General features: G+C 39.7%; 1 protein-coding gene across 2 annotated transcripts in view; it reads left to right on the plus strand.

Annotated features, from left to right (window-relative positions):
- The first annotated feature begins 241 nt into the window (after positions 1–241).
- SEMA3A (semaphorin 3A) overlaps positions 242–20,425 on the plus strand; it is a 170,416-nt gene continuing 150,232 nt past the window's right edge. The window contains exons 1-2 of one of the 2 annotated variants that reach the window (XM_061368180.1): positions 242–331; positions 474–671. In XM_061368180.1, coding sequence (XP_061224164.1) covers positions 560–671 — 112 coding nt within the window. In that variant the 5' untranslated portion in view covers positions 242–331; positions 474–559. The other variant, XM_061368181.1, reaches the window with a different exon arrangement.

Raw genomic sequence — 20,425 nt, forward strand, 5'->3', positions numbered from 1 at the left:
CCTTTCTCTCTGCATGTGCGGTGTGACAGCGGCGGGGAGGGGGGGGTCGAGCTTCCCTGCGCACCCATTGTCAGCAGCTCTCCCGAGCGCGGCTCGAGCCGGTGTCCCCGGTGTGGCTCCATGTGCGCGGGGAGCGCGGGGCCGCCGCCGCCGCCGCGCCCGCCCCTACAGCCCGGGACCCGCCCGCCGCGCGGGGCAAAGGGGCGCCCGCCCGCCCCGGCCCCTGCCCCCGGCCCGCGCCGCCGCCCGCCGCCGCCGCCAGCATCATGCCGCCCCCCCGCCCGCACGCCACTCGCGCCCGGGGGCTGCCTCCTTTTCCGGCCCGCGGCGTGTGCGTGAGAGGGGCTTGAAGTTGCCCCGGCGGCGGCGGCGGAGAGGCGGGGGGTCGGGGCGGCTGTCGGCGGCGGCGGGGCGCGGCGGGGCGCGGCGGGGCGCGGAGCCCACCCCCATCACCTGTTACCTCCGCTCCCCAGGTTGCCTGAAGTTCCCCGGCGGCGCCCGGCAGGACGGGGAGCGCCGCGGCTCCGGCTCGCAGGGACCCTACAGTGGCTGCTACAGCATGGGCTGGCTCAGGGGGATTGCCTTGCTTTCCTTGGGAGTATTGCTAGCAGGAAGAGTGAACTGCCAGCATGTGAAGAATAACGTGCCAAGGCTCAAATTATCCTATAAAGGTAAGTCTGTTGTTCTCGCTCTTATTCCCGGCTTGCCTCAAAACCTCTCCTGCTTTGCCCCGTCGCTGCCTCCCCTCCCCACCTTCCTCCCTGGTTTTCCCCATCTTCCAAAAGGGGGAAACTGGCATTAGGAGGAATTTCTAAGGAAAAGACTTTAAAAGCCCCTCCGTGCTACGGGCGGTACCACGCAGTTTAAACACAGACAAAGAAGAGTTAGTTGCATTTGCAGACAAGGAGTCCGGATCGTGCTGATCCGTGGAGGGTTTGTTTTTTGGTTTTTTTTTTTTTCCAGTCTTGCGCTCTTTCACCGGACTTTACTGTTTAAAACGATGAGACGTGCTTGGCCACCCAGCTAATCTCTCCCGTGCTGGGCATGTCGCGCAGCCCCGATACCGGGTCTCCTTCAAAGACCATGGAATAGATGAGGATTTATATTTTCCCTTTTTTAGGCATGAAGTGGTTAATTCTCGAGTCATGAATATTCAGTTTGTAGAATCTGACAATCAGATGCCTAACATAAGCAGTAGATGGTGGGTTTGCCAAGAAACTATAAACTGAAAGGAACAGATCAGTCCAGAAAGGGAGGAAAGGACTGTTATGCACTAGAAAATGCTGCCTGTGTATGTTTAACGCAGTGCAATTTATTTGAACTGGGATTGTTTTTGGTGTAGTCTCATGTATTTCATTAGAGATCACAGGGAAGGCGTAACTGAAGAGAGCGAGCTGTGAGGTTACGTTTACGTTTGAAATTGTGTAATGCCACTCACACTGCAATTGTCAGTAATTAACTTTCGTATAACACTGCCAGTATTAAAGGAGGACTCTGAGGTAGGCAAACTCAGTTCTATCTGCATAGTTCTTCTCTAAGTACATTTGCAGAAGGATTCACCAAATCTGGAGACTTATAACTGGGGAAGAAGTTTAAAATATAAGAGCTGTAGAGTGTTATTGTTATTTCTGAAAGGGAGATATAGACATCCATGTATCTCTCTATATACATGTCTCACTGAAGAGCTGTCTTCTCACAAATCTCAGATTATTGAAGGCTGAGAGAAGGCGCAGCAGTTACGGTTCTGAAGGAAGGGAGGAAAAGTAACACACTGCTTTTACCATGGAAAAAGAGGGAACATGTGTGTGCATGCCTGGTCATAGATGTCAATCTCATCTTACAGTACAGTGCTAATATATCTCTTGCCAGTAGAAATGCATTTTCCAGTTTTTTTCACCTTTCTTGTGCTGCAGTTGAGAGGGAGGAAAGTCCTCTCTGTTTCGATGTGAGGCGTCATCTTCACACTCCAGAGGAAAAAGAAAGATATTAAACACCTGCAAAACTTGGATGCACTGTGTGAAATAAATGCGTGTGCAGGGTTTTATTGAAGAACACTTCTATGCATGTTTGTGTGTGTTTAAACTTGAAAAGATATGTATGGAAAGAACACTTTAAGCTGTTCAGAATCTGTTAATTGAGTGTTCATAAGAAAAGGCATTAGTATTTAACACAAAATTGATTATTTTGAATGATGGATTCTGAAGAAATCTTCTACCATTACTCCATGTCATGTCAAAAACTCATTAAAACCTTCTTAATTGCTTCCAAACTTTTACAATCATACTGAAACTCAGATGAGTGTATAGAAGCATGAATGTTATAAAAATATCCTGTAAAGCGGTTTAAGGGCTAATTAATTTTTGTTTATTTTTTTCCACCCTCTTAAAGTTTATTGATGGCTCAAATCTGCTACCCTTGCTCAAACTGACTGAATTCACAGAAACTAATTTGAAAATGATAGTGATTTTCTCTTTTTCTTTGTGTCGTGGCCCCCCCCCCCCATTTTCTTTTTTCACCCCCTGGTACTATATCCGTATACAATTTAGCAACACTTTGCTACTCTGCTGATTGGTTATTTTCCAGCTCTGCTCCTTTTTTTTGGAGAAAGGGTCTCATTTTCTTTTTTTTTTTTTTTTTTTTAATATATCAGACATCAATTTTAATATACAGTCAGTTCTATATGAGCAAAACAGGAAACTGAAAGGAACATTGATGCTGTTTTTGTAGTTGGCAGATCATTGTGAGAAGAAAACAAGTTCAAGTGTTGAGCAGCCCTGTTTCCTATCTGGCAAAGTAAATGCATGGTTAATTCAAAGCAAGTTAAAAGTCTGAACACTTACAGAAGTTCACACCTTGGCCTTTGATTCACATACTTGACTTAAAACATGTGTAACCCTAAAAATCAGATCAGACTGCTCACATGCTTAATGTTAAGTGCCAGTGTAAATGCCTGGCCAGGTCAAGAGGAGCGTGTTGCCCGTGCTGACACATTGATCCCTAAGTATGGGGATACCATTATTCATGAGGGAAGACTAAGCCTTATCAGGTGGTACTATTCCAGACAGATTTTGCTTCCAGCAGAGTATTTTGCACACAGATCAATGTGAACACCTTAAATAGGAACAGATTTAAAAGCTGTAGTTATTAAAAATATGTCTTTTAGGCACTGACTGAATACCTGACTAATGCTAATATCTATCTCTCAGGGTATACCTCACTGCTGTGTGACTATGTGATATTATGTGATTCATCTCTACTCAAACTGCTTGCAGTTAGGAAAAGAAGCTCCCCAGTTACTTACCTGTTCTGCCTTTCCATAAAGAGCTGCGATTGAGTAAAATAAACTTATGATACTGAAAAAAAAATTACACAAGGTGAAAAGGATGACCCAAGTGACTTCTCTTTCCAGTGACTGTCATTGTACTTTCTTTTAACAGCATGCTTGTTTTTTGCCTAAACAAATACCTTGGAGCTAATTGTTGGTGCTTTATTTCAAAAGAAAAGCAAGGATGTATTTCAACTTCTTGTTTTTCTCGACTAATTAGATGTCAAACATGGTTAAAAAGCTTAGGCATTTCATTGGAAAGTTAGCAAAATGAGTCATGAAGGGTTAAATCCCTGCCGACCTTGATTTCCTATGGTCACTTGTTTCCAAAGGTCCAGTATTAGCTGTGCCATTTCCCAGGTTGCTGGACAGAAGTTTTGATGAACTCTTATTCTTGTTTCCTCTTAAATTCTTGTCACACAATCTTGCAATAGATTAGAAGCATCCTACAGGGCATGTTGCGGATAGGAAGCGTATAAGTGCATGTATTAAGGCCACATCTGTGGTCTGAAAAGGTTCTTTCTGTTTATGGTAAAACAGAGTTCTGGTTATTTGGTTTATATCACCTTGATTTCAGTGGCATATTAAAGGAAGGAAATTTGAGGAGAGCACTTGGGATATCCTTCTCCAGCTGGAATCTGTGAGGAAACTCCTGTTCAGTAGCATCAGGGTTTTGCTCCATTTCAAAGTTTCCAAGCATTTTCATCTTCATTCATGGATTGCAAAGGTTTTGCACAGATAATGTTTATATCCTTATTTCAGTCAAAGGGAATGAATATGATTGAAGGCCTGATCCAAAGTTCATTGAAGTCAGTAAGTTCTGGATGTGGTAAAACCGGCTATAAAAACTGAAAGCTTGGTTAAGCCCTTCAACCTCTGAGCTCTTCTTTTTGCGTCCTTCAAAGATGTTGTGTCCTTATGGTAAAGTAACAAGGAACGTCGTTGTTGATATGTCAAAAGTAAAGGAATCTTTCCTTGAAGAATATAAGGGTCTTGTTGTTGGTCTTTGTTAGTTTGTTTATTTGGGGGTATTTTGTGTTTTGCTTTTTTAATCTCATTGGCTTCACTTTCAGTGTCAGTTGTCTCTATTGTGTGTCATTAGGTCACAGATTCTGTTCAGAAAACTTCTCTTGAGCACAAAGTTCTTGGAAAGATGGTGATCAAGTTGAGTGTGTCAAGTTTGAAACAATAAATATAGTCTTAGCTCCAGATGGATTTCTTGTATCGTTTATTGTTTCCCATTTTCTTTTGCTGTCCTCTGCATGGGGAGGTAATGGCACATAGATAGAGTCAGCTACAGTAACCTTTCAATATAAACATATAAGTCTAAAGAAAGAAAGAGTTTACATTAACAATTCTTTGATTTACAGATTTTTCCTAAGGCAACCCCGATTTTTGTCTCCACAGGAGTAAATCTTGTAAACCCAACTTTCTCAAACCCATCTGTCGCATCCTATTTCTCTATTGAAAATTACTAAATGCTGTATGTTTTGTAAGAGTACATGTGTGGTTCTCTTTTGTTATTGTTGCTCAATTGGATACATATTACTTGAGAATAAGTAACTAGAAAAGCATTGCACACAGATTTAGCTCTATTACTCTCTGGCTCCAATTCAAGCCATATTAAAAATAAATGTCTTGTTTAAAGTTGTAGCGATAGTGAGAACTTCTTCATCCTTGATGTGCAGTTGATTTACTGTTTTATATTATGAATTTTGATCCAAATGAAAACCTGACCCTAGTGAAAGTAATGGTAAAACTTTTGTCCTTTTCAATCTGGCCAACACGCCATGACAAGGGAGGAATGACACCACACTGAATTACCTGTATGTACACTCGTGTAAATATGATACCAAGCTTGTAGTTTGTTGACCCAGTCTGGCTGTAGTTGATGACCTGCTGGTGGGTTTAATTGTGGTTTTTCCTTTCCATCAAACTCTATAACTCACAATTCAATACTTCCACAAATATTGGGAAAATAGAACAAAGTGGGAGAAGTAAATTAGGAGAGAAATATTGGCAAGGGTGCCTGTCTCTCTTGAGCTGGGACCAGTATTAGAGTTTGTCTCAGATTTTAAGGTATCTGTGTGAAAAACCTTATCCTTAAACTGTGTTGTAAGTCTACCGTATGAAGGAAAAACCTCTCCAATAAGCCTAAAAAGAAGAGAAGGGTAGCCCAGGCTTAGGATGAAGACTGCTAAGGAAGGCAAACTAGTGATGTTTGCAGTCTAGGCATGGGTCTGTAACACACTGCAGCTTCTACCGCTCCTGATGACATTTTTGCATGGGTCCAGCACTCTCAGACCTCACTGTTCAGTCTGTGCAGGAGTCAATGAAGATGTTTGATACGGCCATAGACTCTTCACCCTTTTGCACCCAACTAATGAGTCCTCCAGACAAGATCTGTCTGTTGGTCTTTATAATATTGGTTGAGTGGGGTCTTCATGAGACTTGAGAATTCTCAGGAGAGAGGGCTGATGAAGGAAGTGCTTAAGCTCAGATCTTGCCTATGTAGGGAAATTTTCAGCTAGCTAATTAGGGCCTGAGACAGGCAGTGTAATTGGAACAAGGAGGGTGAAAACCTAGCCCAACATTCTCATTTTGTGTTTCCAACTATCCCATTTAATTCCAATGGAAAAAGTGTTTTTTGGATTACAGAGCCTCCCTTTTCTGAGAAGCTGGAGTTCTCTATAATTATTTGCACTGTAGGGTTTGCAAATGCCTAAATTATTTATGGAAGGTGCTGTATTGACAGCAATAGAAACTCTCTTGCTGTGAACAACATGTGCAGCACTTATTATTTGTTACAGCATCTTTAATACTCTAACCTAGTGAGGAATTTTGACATCCATACTTACACTGAGCTCAGTGGATCTACTGTGACTCTGCCTTAAAATTTACTTGTATGCATGAAGTTTTTTGATCCAAACTGATGTACTTATCTGTTTATGGTTTATTCAGGTGTGTATTTATTCTGTAAGGGATAGCAAAACAATATTTAAATAAGAAACCCAGTCCTTGCAGGCCGCTACAATGTAAATGGGTTATTTATGATAATCTCTCTGGCGTGTGCCTCTGTATGTATAGAAAACATTTACATAGAGTTCCACCAGAGAAGAAAGCACTAAATTATTTGTATTTTTAACTCTTTCTTTTTTGCTTGGAAGTGTTTTTCACTTCTGATTTAATGCATTGCTGTACTCTGATCCTTTTAAACTGGTTTTGGTTTCCTTTCATCGATTCTGCATACAGCCTTTAATACCCACAGCTGCTGTTAGAGGGACATCTTTATTATTTACCTCCTCTGACATACAGCCTTTTTTTCTCATGTGCATACCTGGAACATGACAATGGAAGCACAAGCAGTACAGAGTTGCTCCATTATGTTGAACATTTTCTACATCAGCTGGAGTCTGACTTGACCCTAGTTCAATTTGAAGCAAAACCACATCTTCACCTGAGGCAGTGTGTGAGTGACCCAGAAGAAAACAAATCCTTCTAAGAGGTGTCAATGGTTGTGACATTTTCCAGTTGCTTGAAAGCTGAAAAGGGTAAAATTGTCTTCAGGCTCCCACGAGCTTATTTTTAAGCAAATGTGTGGGGTGGACCCTGGAAGCTCTATGTCAAAGTTTTAAATGGAAGTCCCGTAGCTTGTCCTGGTGCTCTTGTTAATTAAGGTTAAATGTGAAAGTTGCTGCTGGTGCTGGTGGGCGATTCAGCGAATTCCTTCCCTTGCAGGATTAAAGCTCCCTTCAGGAATGTCTGCAAGTTCACGGTCCTCCCACATACAGCCTTCATATAGGTTAGTTGCTCTCTTCCAGCAACAGCTGTGGATGGTGAGAATAACTGTGGGGATAGTACATTTACTTGACTTTTCCTGGTTTTTTGCAAGTGGGATAGTGCCCCAGTGTACAAGAGCAAAAAGGATGGCCACAGCTGTTGAGAGCATCAGAAATCTTAAAGAGTGCTGTAGCCTTTTCTCCTGCACTACAGGAGGTCCTCTGTGGTGTCTTTCTCTTTGACTGACATAGGCAGCCACATTAGGCTCTTTTCACTGTCAGTGCAAGGAGAGGTGCCTCCAAAGAGCTAACCTTGGGTTAGGCAGACTGAATGAGATGTAAGGGTGCTCATCGCTTTTCAGTGACTAAAAGGAATTAAGCTTCTTGTTCATTCATTTAGTTTCTTTTTTTTTCTGGGAAGGTATCAAAAGAAGGTACCAATTAAATGCTATGGAAAAAATTCGGCTGTATTCTGATCCAAAGCATCCTAATTTAAGAAACAGTTTCACTTAAATGAGTATTTAAAGTTGTATAAAAATCTAGCTCATTAAACTTATGTATGCTCTCAGTATCTATGATCTTGAGGTCACCTGTGACTACCTAAATTTGCATGAAACTTTCAGTTATAGCAAGAAATATGCAGTATGACTATATTCTTCATATTCTTAAAACAATTACCTATTTATCTTACATCTCACATTTCCCATGACTCTTCTTAATAAGCTCATCCCAAATCCAGTGACACATGCTGGAAGTGGCTGTCTCAGCTGCAGAGCTTTACTAATTTAAATAGCTTAATCATTCAGAACTTTCAATAAGCTGTCCCCTGGCAAGCTCCGTTACTTTCTGAATGTTTCTATTCTTAAAAGAAGAATGTATTCAAGACTTAATTTCATGTAGCATGGTTTGCAAATAAAAATACATATGTATATGTGCAACTCAGAGGAGAGGTGACTTGACCCTGATTCTCCCTTTTTTTCAGCTAAACTATTTCAATATTGAGAGCAGAATGAAACCTAATTTAGGTTAATTTCTAAAAAAATCTATATAGACTTACAGTTTGGGGGATTCTTTTCTCACTTTGGGGATTACAGTTTGCCCTTGAGCTAGACATATCTACAGCAACCCCTGAAACGCGTGAGCAATACTCTACTTTGTGTCACATCTTGTTTTCACCCTTCTCTGTTTTATAACCAAACTGAGTAAAGTCACAAGTACTTGCCATTCTTCTAATGTTTTAAAGTTGTTTGACATTTGTTAGGCTGCCTGCTTATCTCTCCAGCTGGATGTTGCAGAAACTTTAGAAGTGAGCAGTCAAATAAAATTCTCATCTTTTATAAATACTTTCATGCAAAGTTGGATCTTGCAGGGAACAATCTGAAGAATGAAGTAGTTATTTACTTTCAACTAACATGTGGAAGGAGGAAAAAGAAAGCTCTCCTTTACTCTCCACTCTAAAGAAGCAAAAGCTCATGTTGATTCTGACAGCCCCTCTTGGCTCCTTTTGAAATTCCAGCCTTGTGTGAGAAAAGGACACAAAAAAGCTCTGTGAGATAATTTAAAGGATTTAGAGCTGCCTTTCAAGGGGGAGGGGTTGGTGGCCTTTTCTAGAAGCAACAGATGATAAATACAGCTTACAAGCATCCAAAAGCACTGCAGAGAGTGCAGGGTACAGCTTTCATCACCAGCTGACACTGGAATGGCAGTAGCTTTCCTTTGCTAGACATAGATCTCACTCCTGGCCAAGGCACAGAGTAAGGTCTCTTTGAATGAAGTTGAGGTTTCAGGGTGTTAATATTACTTTTTTTTCCTTCATGGATTTCCCAGTGCAACTTTACTACTTTTGCATGAATGTATAGTCTGAAATGGTTCTGAAGCCTGATGAAGCTCTTTTTCTCAAAACACAATAAGGATCATATCAGCGATGATGAGTGTTGCTCTCTTGTATCTGAAGGCCAACTTGGTCTCCACTCCATCATGCTAGGTCCTATATAAGGTCTTCATTCTGCTAGGCCCATGTGGTGAATGCCAGTTCCTGCTGAGTGATCAGAGGGGCAGCAGAAATGATATCTGGGTATCTGAGAAAGAAAACCTTATCTTCTAGATGGCTTTTTTTTCCTCATATTCCCTTCTACTATAGCAGTGGCTATATCAAAACTTCTTGCCCTGATGGCCTTGCAGACAACAATATAAATGTGTTCCTGAGCTACCTGCAAATTGCATGGTTAGGAAATTGCTTTATTTCTCAATTGCAGCTCTTCCAATATGTATCAGCATCCACCCACAAAGTGAACATTTAGATATTATGGAGGTTATGATAGCATCTTCAAAGAGTTCTAGTTGGCACTTCTCTGAAATATCCTAAACATCAGTGAAGAGTATTTGCAGAATGATGGCTGTGCAGTTATCAGTGTGGGAAGACCCCATCCATACTGCTGCTCTAAATATGTATCCTCAGTCGTTTGTACTCTAGCCATAAAAAATGACCTCTAGCAAGTAGGCAAGATTTCATTTCAAGTGAAGATATTCAGAAATCTATTAAATTTGAAAGAAAATTCCTCATAGCTCTTTTTAAATGAGCGTTATGAAATAATAAAAAATTATATAGTGAAAATTTTGTATTTTCTCTGCAGCCTGGAGTATTGAGATCAAGATTAACATAGATTTCTAATTCTCCTTTTTTTAGATTTTGTTTCCCATCTGTGATGGAACTGTAATCCATTGGGAAGTCTTCTTCCTTTTCTGGCATCATTTTACAATTTTATGTCTTTCGTCGTTCTTTTCATCCCCACTGGAACTCACACTTCTTACTGGACAACAATCATGCAAATTAGGGAAGTCTTGTTACCCTCTCCTACAAGCAGAAGTAGGAGGTTAACAGAAACCCAGCACCACAGCTGATGATGTACAGGAAGTCTGTACTGTAATGGGAATCAAAGGAAGTACCATAAATGTGTAATCCTGTTAATTCGTTGATTCTTCTGTGTCAGCTTCTTCACCTGTAAAGTGTTATTAAGTGATCTCATGAGGAATTGCTTGAGGCCAGAGACTTGCCATGCTTATTCAGTGCTGCATCCTACTCTCAGAATAATCCCATTAATGTGTATATTCACAGTTCAGTCAGAGCTTATTTTTGATCAACATACAAAGGCCTTACAGGTACTTTAAAGTGATTATAATAATTATATTCACAGCTCTGTATGCCTGTGACATGAAACACATGCCTATTACCCAGAAAGCATATCTAATTTAATTCCATTTGTATATTCCAAGGGATTCTATACCCTTTACAATGTTTTTTGGAGTATCCACCTCTATTTCACACTAAATATACTGTGCAGGTGATTATAAATGTCTCTAGAGAAGAAGAACCTTTGTTCTTCTTGTTCAGTTTTAAGTTCTTTGTTCCTTGTTTAGTTTTTGCAATACTGCCTACCAAAGGTGTTTGAGTACTTGCAAGATCCTGGCTTATTTCTCTGAGTTTAAGATAGGGTTCTCTTTATTTCAAAACATAGCTGATAATCACATTTTAAAATTCAGAAGGAGTTAAAAAAATGTGTTTGGTTTTGTTTGGTTTTGTTTTTTTTTTTTTCTTGTGCTTAGCAGACAAAACTAAACCCCTCACTTTGGTCATTTCCTCCCCTTTGCACTCAGCCTGAACATACCTTATTAGGTCACTGGTGTTTAATACTTTGCCCCTGTGTCCGTTTTCCTTCCCAACAGATTCTGGAAATAAAACTTGTGTTTCTTTTTGCACACAGCCCTTTTTCTGTCTTTCTCTACCCAAAATGCTTCCCAACCTTCTTCAGAGTGAGGGCAGCTTTTCTTAGACACTTAGGGAAATATTCAGTAATCAGTTCAGTCAGTTATAATTGCCTATAATTTGTGACTCGCTCACTGGAAAACTGTTGCTTGACAGCCCTGGTTCAAACCTAATAATGAGGATTAACTGCTATTAAAAAATCAGAAGTGGAATTCTGCATCTCCTAAGATTCACATCCTCATTCCTAAAATAAGTAAGAAAGCACCTGTTCCCTTCAGCAGCCTGGCCCTTCTGAAAGTAAAATTGGCGGTTTCATGTATTCCACATACCTCAAATTCAGCATTTAAATATTATCTTCAGTGAATTAACTCCAGGATTTTTTTTTTCTTTGCTTTTATACTTCCTCGTGCCATTTACATGATGTAACGGCTGTTTTGAATAACATTCTTTTTCCATAATAAAGCACTGGATTTCATGCTATTAATTAAGAAATACAGAGCAAATACAAGATTTTTAATGATTTTTGGTGTACCTTTGATTTTCAGGCACAAGTTTGTAGTTTAACTTGTTAGACTACAGTGTCTTATTTGACCACATGCTATGTATTTTCTGGCAGTTTTGCTGGTACTAGAAGAGCTAAATCCAGTTCTTGAGGCTGGCAAGCAGACCAACAGAGACTAATGTAAAAGGTCCCTTGTACTGCAGTAAAGAATCTTTTTAATTCGCCTTCAAAGACAGCAGTATCAAGTGTCATGAGTATTATCATTCTATATTAGAAATTTTAAGCTATCATCAATTATTTTGGTGTAAACCAAGTGTAACTTCATTAAATGACTGTGACTCCAGTGATTCATGTTTAGACCACTGATGCTGCTAATTGACATTGCACCAAAGGGACTGAGGACAAGACTGAGCAATGCAGCTTCTAGTTTTTTAACACAATTTCCATAGCTGAGACCATAAACAGCCTTTTAAGGTAATTTCTCATAACTGCCACTCTCTTAAAAACAAATTCTATCAGCATATAGGAATATGGTAAACACAGAATTTTGTTTCAATGTAGGTTCACTCCCATTACTGTTCACAGAAAATATTTTACCTTATGCCAAACATATGGAAGTGATCAACGTATGTAAATTACATGAGAAGAGGTGAAATACAGCTTTTTAAGTTAGGAAATGTCTCTTGTTTCTGGATCTAAGACACTGAAACCACACCAGAAAATGAAAGTTTAGGTCTTAAGACAAGTTTTCCTTTAAAACAACTGGTGAGAGGGTAGAACAGCAATGATTTTTGATAATCACCATGAAAGCACAATATTGTCCTGAGCTGAACCACTCAGTCAGGTCTCTTGGACACCAGGGTTTAAGATGCAATTGCTTGCATGTGAGCCCAGACCGTGAACCTGTTCTACGCAAAGGTGAACTGTTCTGGAACTCACTGTGCTCAGTAGTACAAGTCAAGTGTCCTCGAACATGAGGTTTAAAAGGCAGGGCCAGCTTAAGTGTCTGCTATTCGTTTTCCTCCCCTGACGTCATAGCATGCCCATGGTGCAGTGATTTTAACCTACTCTAAAATTCAGGGGGTTTGAGGAGCTGAGTTATTTTGTAGGGTTCTGAGTGACCAAGGGAGGAAAAAGAAAGAGCTTAAGTCTGCTCTGCCTTTCAAATTGTTTGTAAATCTGTTGTACCCCAGCTGGTCTCTAAGAAATCAATACTTATTTTTTGACCAAAATGCATTCACTGTGATCCCAACGTTTTCCATCTCAATAAATTTGGATTTTTTTTTTATTTTTTTTTTTCATGTTCAGTATTGCAAAGTAAGAAACTAATCTAGAGTCTGGCAGGGTTTTAATCTAAGGCATTGTCATATCTTTCATTCTGAGTTGAAACATGGTCAGATCACTGGGTTTCATAAATGTGTGAAAAGCTGTAAAAGCTGCTATTTGCATGTGAATGGTCAGCTGAGGTAGGAAGGGAGATATGTAAATAATTCTCTAGCTAACTCGTGGCAAAGATCATTGCATTTCAAAGTGCTGTGAAAAGCAGCACCATAAAACTTTAACCTATTCACAGGTATGAAAACTCCCATGCCTTAAATAGATCTGGTGCAATAATGACCACTTGGGGAAAAATGAATCTTAAAAAGCAATATCAGGTCTCCCACTACAATACATTTTCTATTTCTTTTAATATTTCAAAAAAAGATAAGCTGAAAAAGCTTATCCCCCTCCCCCAGAGGAGGGAGAAAGAAAAAAAAGGCAAAGAAAAAAAGAGCACAGGATCTAAGCAGCAAGCAGATGTAGACCTTCAATGAAAGTCTGTCAGACAAGTGTGATAGGAGTGGAAGAAATTTAAAGGATTTGAGTATTATTCTGTGTTATGTCAGTATCTGACCCAGGAGGCACCCAAAATAATCATTACTTTAATCTTCCGTACAAACTGCTCAGCATTTCACTATTCTGCTGATCTGTTGTACTTCAGTACGTGCTCAACTAGGTGGAATGGGGGAATATTTAATTTAAAACGAAATGTATCCTTCAAAAGGTACAGCATCATGCATCCAAAAAGGCAAAAAAGTGAAAGTAAACAATAGAAAAATGAGGACCACAGAGTAAAATAAAAGTCTTAATAGGCGTTGAGCCAGAAAATTTTCTACATTTTTTATTGTACCTTGTGTCTGCTTAGATAAATTGTCATGTGTATATACGAAGAAAGATTTACTAAACCATTTATGCCTGAAGCAGTTCCAGAAAGCATGATTAGGCAGGTGCAAGGACAAGAAAATGTTTCCAAAATGAAGTTCACCTTCAAAGGTGATGTGGATTATGTACCTACCCCTTAATCATGAAATAATGTGGGACTATTGCTGTAGTTTACCAGTGTAATTTCCCCCAGTATTGTTTTGTAGCTTCCTTGTATTTACCTCAGAATACCATGATGTATTTCATTTTAACTTCATAATTTGGTAAATAGCTTGTATCACTCCTGTAACCATTTTCAGCACACATCTTCTTCCTCAAAAAGCTTCTGCACGCTAATTTGATCTGGTTACATTATGCTGAAAGTAACTCACAAAGTTAAATGCTATTTCATTCACTGAATTTATAAAGGACAATTACTCAAAGGCTCTGGGATTTGCTCAGTCACACTAATATTCCTGTAATGAAATGTGATTTGTCTTGGTATTTACCAGGAGATTAAAAATGAAAAAAACGGACTGATCTTACAAACTCCTACTCACATGAGCAGTCCCATTAATTTCAATGTACATGGCACTCGTGGCGTGAAGTGCCCTTTTGGGGGGTTACACAAGTTCTTCCTCACTTATGAAATAATAAAGTAACAGAACCAGGCAACTGTAAGAATCACTTGAGATTTTTGAGCTCTGCCCAGTTAACGGGAAGCAATGAGGAAAAAAAAAAACTCTTCAAAATATTGTTCTGTTCCCAAATGAAAGTTCTCATTCAGTAACAGTCTGTCTTGATCTTGCTTATCCCAGTTCTCCACTGTGCTCTATACATCATCTGTCTGTGTTTCATTGCATCCTCATGTCCAGTAGGCTACAATGTCAACTGAAGTCACTACAAAAGACCGTCACTCAGTGTGGTGGATCTTTGAGTCCTTTTGAGTCTGTGCATCAATATAAAATTTGATGAGATATTTTTAAATGCCAAGCAAGTTTAAACTGAGTTTTCAAGCAAAGGAGTGTTGTATGTTATCCAAGCCCTCTCCCATTTTCCCTGTTAACAGGTCTTTCTATTAAAACCTTCTGTGCAGAAGTCCATCTGTGTGAATGTAACATAGAGCACACATTAGACACAAAGCAGCCTTGAAGCAATTCCTCTGATTCAAGCACAGTAACCTTAGATAACTAATACTGCAGTGTTGGAATAGAGTTTCAATAACCGTTCCCATATCTATCAAAAAGGGGCACAGCATTGTGGAAACTTTTATCCCCTACTGAAGTGTAACTTATTAACTGTAGCCACAGCTCCAGGCACTTTGAGTGAAAGCTGCTACTGCCTGCTTCTCACATGAGTTCATTGGAGAGGGCCCAGGAGATCTCCCCACAGCAGGAGGCTCCAGAGCTGCTTTCCTGCCACTCCAAATAGCTGCTGACACTAGCAGGAGAGTAAGGAATACCCTGCTCCTTTTCAAACATCAGTCTGACAAAGTGGGACAGCGAGCACGGGGCCATGTGCTCCCTTGCCCCAGACAACTTGTCAATGGGCTCTCAGTGGTCTTTGCAAAACAGCAAGAGGAATCTCAAATTGCAGCCACTCAGATGTAGCCACTTGTGGAGACACTTCTACTACCCTAAAATTTATTATGGCCTTTGTCACGTGTGAAGAAAATGCAGAAAGTCCCAAATGCAGCAGAGGGTGGTGGGGCAATAACGTTTTCCACATTTTATGGTAGGTGTACATTTAAACAAGGAAGCAAAAATAATGTTTTCTATTAAAAATAGCAGAAACCATTTGTGGCATAAAATCCTATAGGAAACACATTTGCACTACTTCTGATTATGGTGCAGTTGGCTGTGAAAAACTCCAGTAGGCTGTAAAGGCCATCGATTTAATTAATTTGAGCTGTTACTTAAACTATGGTAGCAATCAGAGAACAACCCACAGAGTAACTCATGAGTAAACAAGTCTATGATGACTTGGAACAGAGGTATCCTAGCACTTCTCTAGTGCTGGCCAAAGATAGTCTTGAAAGGTAGAAATTGTATTGTATATTGACATATATACAACAGATTTATATATAAAGAAGGCCACTTACTGTAAGAAAGTCTCTGAGCCTGTTCAAGTGATAACTAAAGGACACAGAGACATCAGACATCTATACAAAATTGCCAGCCAGTGGCATGGTACCTGGAGTGTAAATGCAACAGAGGAAACTCCTTCACTTGCTTTGTCCTACTGAGATCAGAAGCTGCCTCCGAGTGACTAGCCTTCCAAAGGGATTTTTTTGAGTCTGCCTAAGCTCAACCTGTCCCTCTGTGAAGTCAACCTGAGGGAAGAAACTTCTCAAACTCTCTCAATTCTGAAAGTATCCTTAGATGCATGCATGCATTTACCTACATAATGTATACAAATATGAAGCTGTTTGCACACCCATACTCGGACCAGATCTGTAAGCAATGCAAAATTACACCACACCCTGCTGCAAGTTATTTTTAGCTGTTCCTCAATGCAAATGTCTAATTCAAAATTTTCAAAATAATGAATGATGTGTTTTGTGTTGCAGTGAGTATAAATGTTTGCGTTGTGTAGTGGGTGATTTAAGCATGAAAGGTCTTGCATTCCTAAATCTGTTACAGAATGTGGGTGGGAGGTGGATCTGTTCTCCTTTGCTCATACCAGGAAACAAAGAATGAATGAATATTTGTCATGATGTTTCATCAAGACAGTGTTAACATTAATTGAAGGTACACGTGTATGTTGTGGAGAGAATGACAGGTTGCTTACCGTAAAAAATTCTGAAAACTGGAACACTGGCTTTTAGTATTTGTGCAGGGTGTTAGTGTTGATGTTGAAACTACCCAAACAGGAGCCTGATGCAGTAGTCAGTCAAGTAGGCCAGATATGGAGAACAAGTGCTATTAAAAAAAAACCCAAAAAACAACAACAAAAAACCCTCAACAAAAATCCAAACCCCAACCCAAACTAAAAAAAAAAAAAAAAAAAAAAAAACCACACCAAAAACCTGGTACAATTTTCTTCAGCTCTGACATAAGGAGCTATGTCTCCTCCTGTCCTCGTGTTCTTTGTTTAGCTGCCCATGGCTGGTCTTCAGTAGTCACTGCATTAGACTGGCCTCTGGCCCAGCCAGATCTTACTGGTTTTACGTTTCATCTCCAAGGTCAGCCTGGAGATGTCTCCATCAGTGTCAGGATTCATGCCCCTGGGACAAGGTGATTCCCATGTATACCTCCTAAGGAGCAGTTATAAGAAAGAAATAAGAAATAAGGAAGAAGAAATAATAAGAAATGAAGGGCTGGGTTTTTGTTTTAGCAGTGTCCCTGTGTCTTGAACTGGAAATGGAATGGAATTTTATCCTTACGTGCATGTAAAAAAACCCTGAAACAGTGCAAAACAAAACCCCCAACAACAATAAAAAGCCCAAGCAGAGCTATTTCTAATAAAAACATTACTCATACTAGTATCATAGCCCTGACTTTACATTTATTGGCATATATGCAAACTTATAAAGCTGTGTGGAAGTTTGCCATATGCAAATCCATCCACCCATAAATCAGTGTACAGACTGGAGACTGCACAGCTGAAGTGACTGTAATGGTAAATGAAACCTTTCACCACCAGGTCAAATTCAGTTCAGCATATGTGGTAAATGAAAAAGAACTATCATACAGGAATTGATCTGTGGCATGTGTGAAATGAGTGACTGACCAGTTCACACTGTTTACCACCAGAACTGGCACCCCAGGTTTAAGCTGGCAAATACTTCAGAGCTGAGCTGCAATGGCAAAGAACTGAAGCAACCTGGCTGATGAACATTCTCTTTGAGTCATGCATAAACAAAGAATTTGCCTTATGGGACTGTCTGGTAGTATATTACAAGGATTAAGCAGGGTTTTTCCATCAAAATGAATTGTCAATGAAAAAGGAAGTTTCCATTTAATCAAAATTTTCCACCAGTTCTGTCCAAATGAAAACATTATTTTGGACTGTTGTGCTGATATAAGGCACATAATATAGTATTCATATGACACTAACCTCTGTGTGCTCAGGGTTTATAAGAGCTTTGTGTGTTTTTTGCTTCTTTCTTCCTCATTCTTTCCTACACAGGACCATAACTTACTAAAATGCGTAAGAGTATTCAGATACTAGCATAAGGCTTATATGATAACAGGCAGCATGAAACATATAGCCCAGTCTGAAATTCTGGACAACAGGTCTACATCAGGGTTGAGGCACGTTCTCTAGACACTGTCAGAGGATATATTTATCCTTTATATAAGACACTGTCAGAGGACAGCATTTCCAGTCTTCTTGATCTGGGGACATGACTTGACCATGACTGGGCTGTGGAGTATATGCACTGTTTTTTCCCGTTAAAGCCTAAGAAAGGTGGACACCCAGACCACAACAGACATAGCTAAAATGATCAAAAGCAAAAGTTGTGCATTCCTTTTTTTTTTTTTTTTTTTTTTTTTTAAGCTGTCACTCTATGAAAAGTTAAGCATTTTGCCTGTTTGTCTTAATTTGAAAACAGATGTTGGAATGCTGTAATTTCCCTGGAGACAAAAAAATTCCTTGCTTTTCTCAGCTTTACTTATTCCTGCTATGAAACTGTGTTGTGCCAGAAAAACAGTGCTTCTTAAAGCTATGTGATTTGTGAAGCTCCAAACCATCTTGACACATACAGCTATATGCTACTGTCAAAACATAGTCCTCAACATTTACTGCAGCAAAACCAACATTAGAAATTGATGTCTGATTCTTTAAAATAATTTAATACACTATTTTTAAATAATAATATTGTTATAGATTATTGTTTGCTTAACAGAAGTTTTGCTCTACTTTTAAAGAATAAAGCTTTCAAGACATGGAGAAGTTCAGATATGCGTTTGCCTTCACGTTTCAAGGATGTTAGTAATGTCAGGAAGATCAGTCTTGTGGCTAAAGCTTGGAACTGACAGATGATCTTCAGTTCCAAGATCTTACACAAACGTTCTATGTGACATCAGATGATATCTCTGTGCCTCAGCTTCCAATCTGGAATTACTTTTTATACGCAGTTGTTTTATTTTCCATTGACTTTGCATGTTTTTTAGAGGCAAGCACTATGTTTTTGCGCAATGAGATTCAATCTGGACTTTTCAGGACAAGCAGTAAAACTGATAAATAACAGAATGATTTAGATCAAGGCTCAAACAAGCATCTGGGTACCAAGATAAAACCCTTCCTCTTACTTTCTTTTAAGAAAGCAATGAAAATTATAAATATATATTTAAAAAATCCCTGAATAATTACTTAACAGTATCATAGAATCATAGAATATTTAAGGTTGGAAAGGACCTTAAGATCATCAAGTTCCAACCCCCCTGCCATGGGCAGGGATGCCTCACACTAAACCATAGCCTCGTCCAGTCTGGCCTTGAACACTGCCAGGGATGAAGAATTCACAACTTCCCTGGGCAACCCATTCCAATGCCTCACCACACTAACAGGAAAGAATTTCCTCCTTATATCCAACCTAACTTCCCCTGTTTAAGTTTTAACCCATTACCCCTTGTCCTATCACTACAGTCCCTAATGAAGAGTCCCTCCCCAGCATCCCTATAGGCCCCTTTCAGATACTGGAAGGCTGCTGTGAGGTCTCCATGCAGCCTTCTCTTCTCCAAGCTGAACAGCCCCAATTTTCTCAGCTATCTTCATATGGGAGGTGCTCCAGTCCCCTGATCATTCTCGTGGCCCTCCTCTGGACTTGTTCCAACAGATCCATGTCCTTTTTATGTTGAGGACACCAGAACTGTACAGAATACTCTAAGTGAGGTCTCACGAGAGCAGAATAAAGGGGCAGGATCACCTCCTTCAACCTGCTGGTCACACTCCTTTTGATGCAGCCCAGGATATGATTGGCTTTCTGGTCTGCGAGCACACACTGAAGCCGGCTTATGTTCATTTTCTCATCGACCAACACCCCCAAGTCCTTCTCTGCAGGGCTGCTCTGAATCTCTTCTCTGCCCAGCCTGTAGCTCTACCTCAGATCGCTCTGAGTGCCTGGGATTGTTCCAACAATATCCAGCCTAATTTCACAAACCCAAGAAGTTCAGTTGCTTGAAGGATACATTTCTGACTGCATTACTTCTGCAACTGAGAAGTGACTGTTTTTAGAAGCCTGCTTCTTATAGAGGGAGGGAAAAAAGCTATTTTTAGTTGAAGAGATCACTTTGATAATTTCATTTTGGTCTTAAAGATCCTTTAAATGATTATTCCACTACAAGTAAAGTCTAAAAGCTGACAATTTTTGCTTTCAGAATTTCTCCCTTACATGTCGTCTTCATGTTATGCAGTTCTCTAGATATAAAGGCTGCAAAATTATTCAAGTTTGTTACATGCATTCATTTCAGTATGAAAAGACACGTTTGCCTCACATTGCTGTTGAGGAGAAGTGGTTTCATTTTCCTTCTGCTTGGTGCTGAAGCTCTTGGTGCATACTCTTTGCCTTTTTCTCTTTTTTTTTTTTTTTTTCTTTTTTAAAATATTTAATCTGTGGCTTCAGGTATAGTTTGTTATGTCAGTTTACTGGAACAGTGTAGATTATCAGGTGAATTCCAGGTGTCACGCAAGAAGAATGACTGTTTTCCAAAACAAGCTGTGCAGTCCCCTAGGCTCTGGCATAGATGAATATATGAGTGTTACTAGGCATAGAAAACACTTCTCAAAAGTTAATCCTATGTTGTGTTTGAATGTTAAGGAAACCATCTACTTGTTCTGAGGAGTTTAACCTTTCTTCAGGAGGTAAGTTGGAAACAATGGTCCTTATTTGCAAAAGGTTTCCTTTATTTTCCATATGGAATACAAAA

This window comes from Neopsephotus bourkii, unplaced genomic scaffold (genome assembly GCF_033783945.1).
Source record: "Neopsephotus bourkii isolate Nb327-2 ecotype Australia unplaced genomic scaffold, CSIRO-AGI_Nbou_v1 NB_1423, whole genome shotgun sequence".
NCBI classification, from domain to species: domain Eukaryota; kingdom Metazoa; phylum Chordata; class Aves; order Psittaciformes; family Psittacidae; genus Neopsephotus; species Neopsephotus bourkii.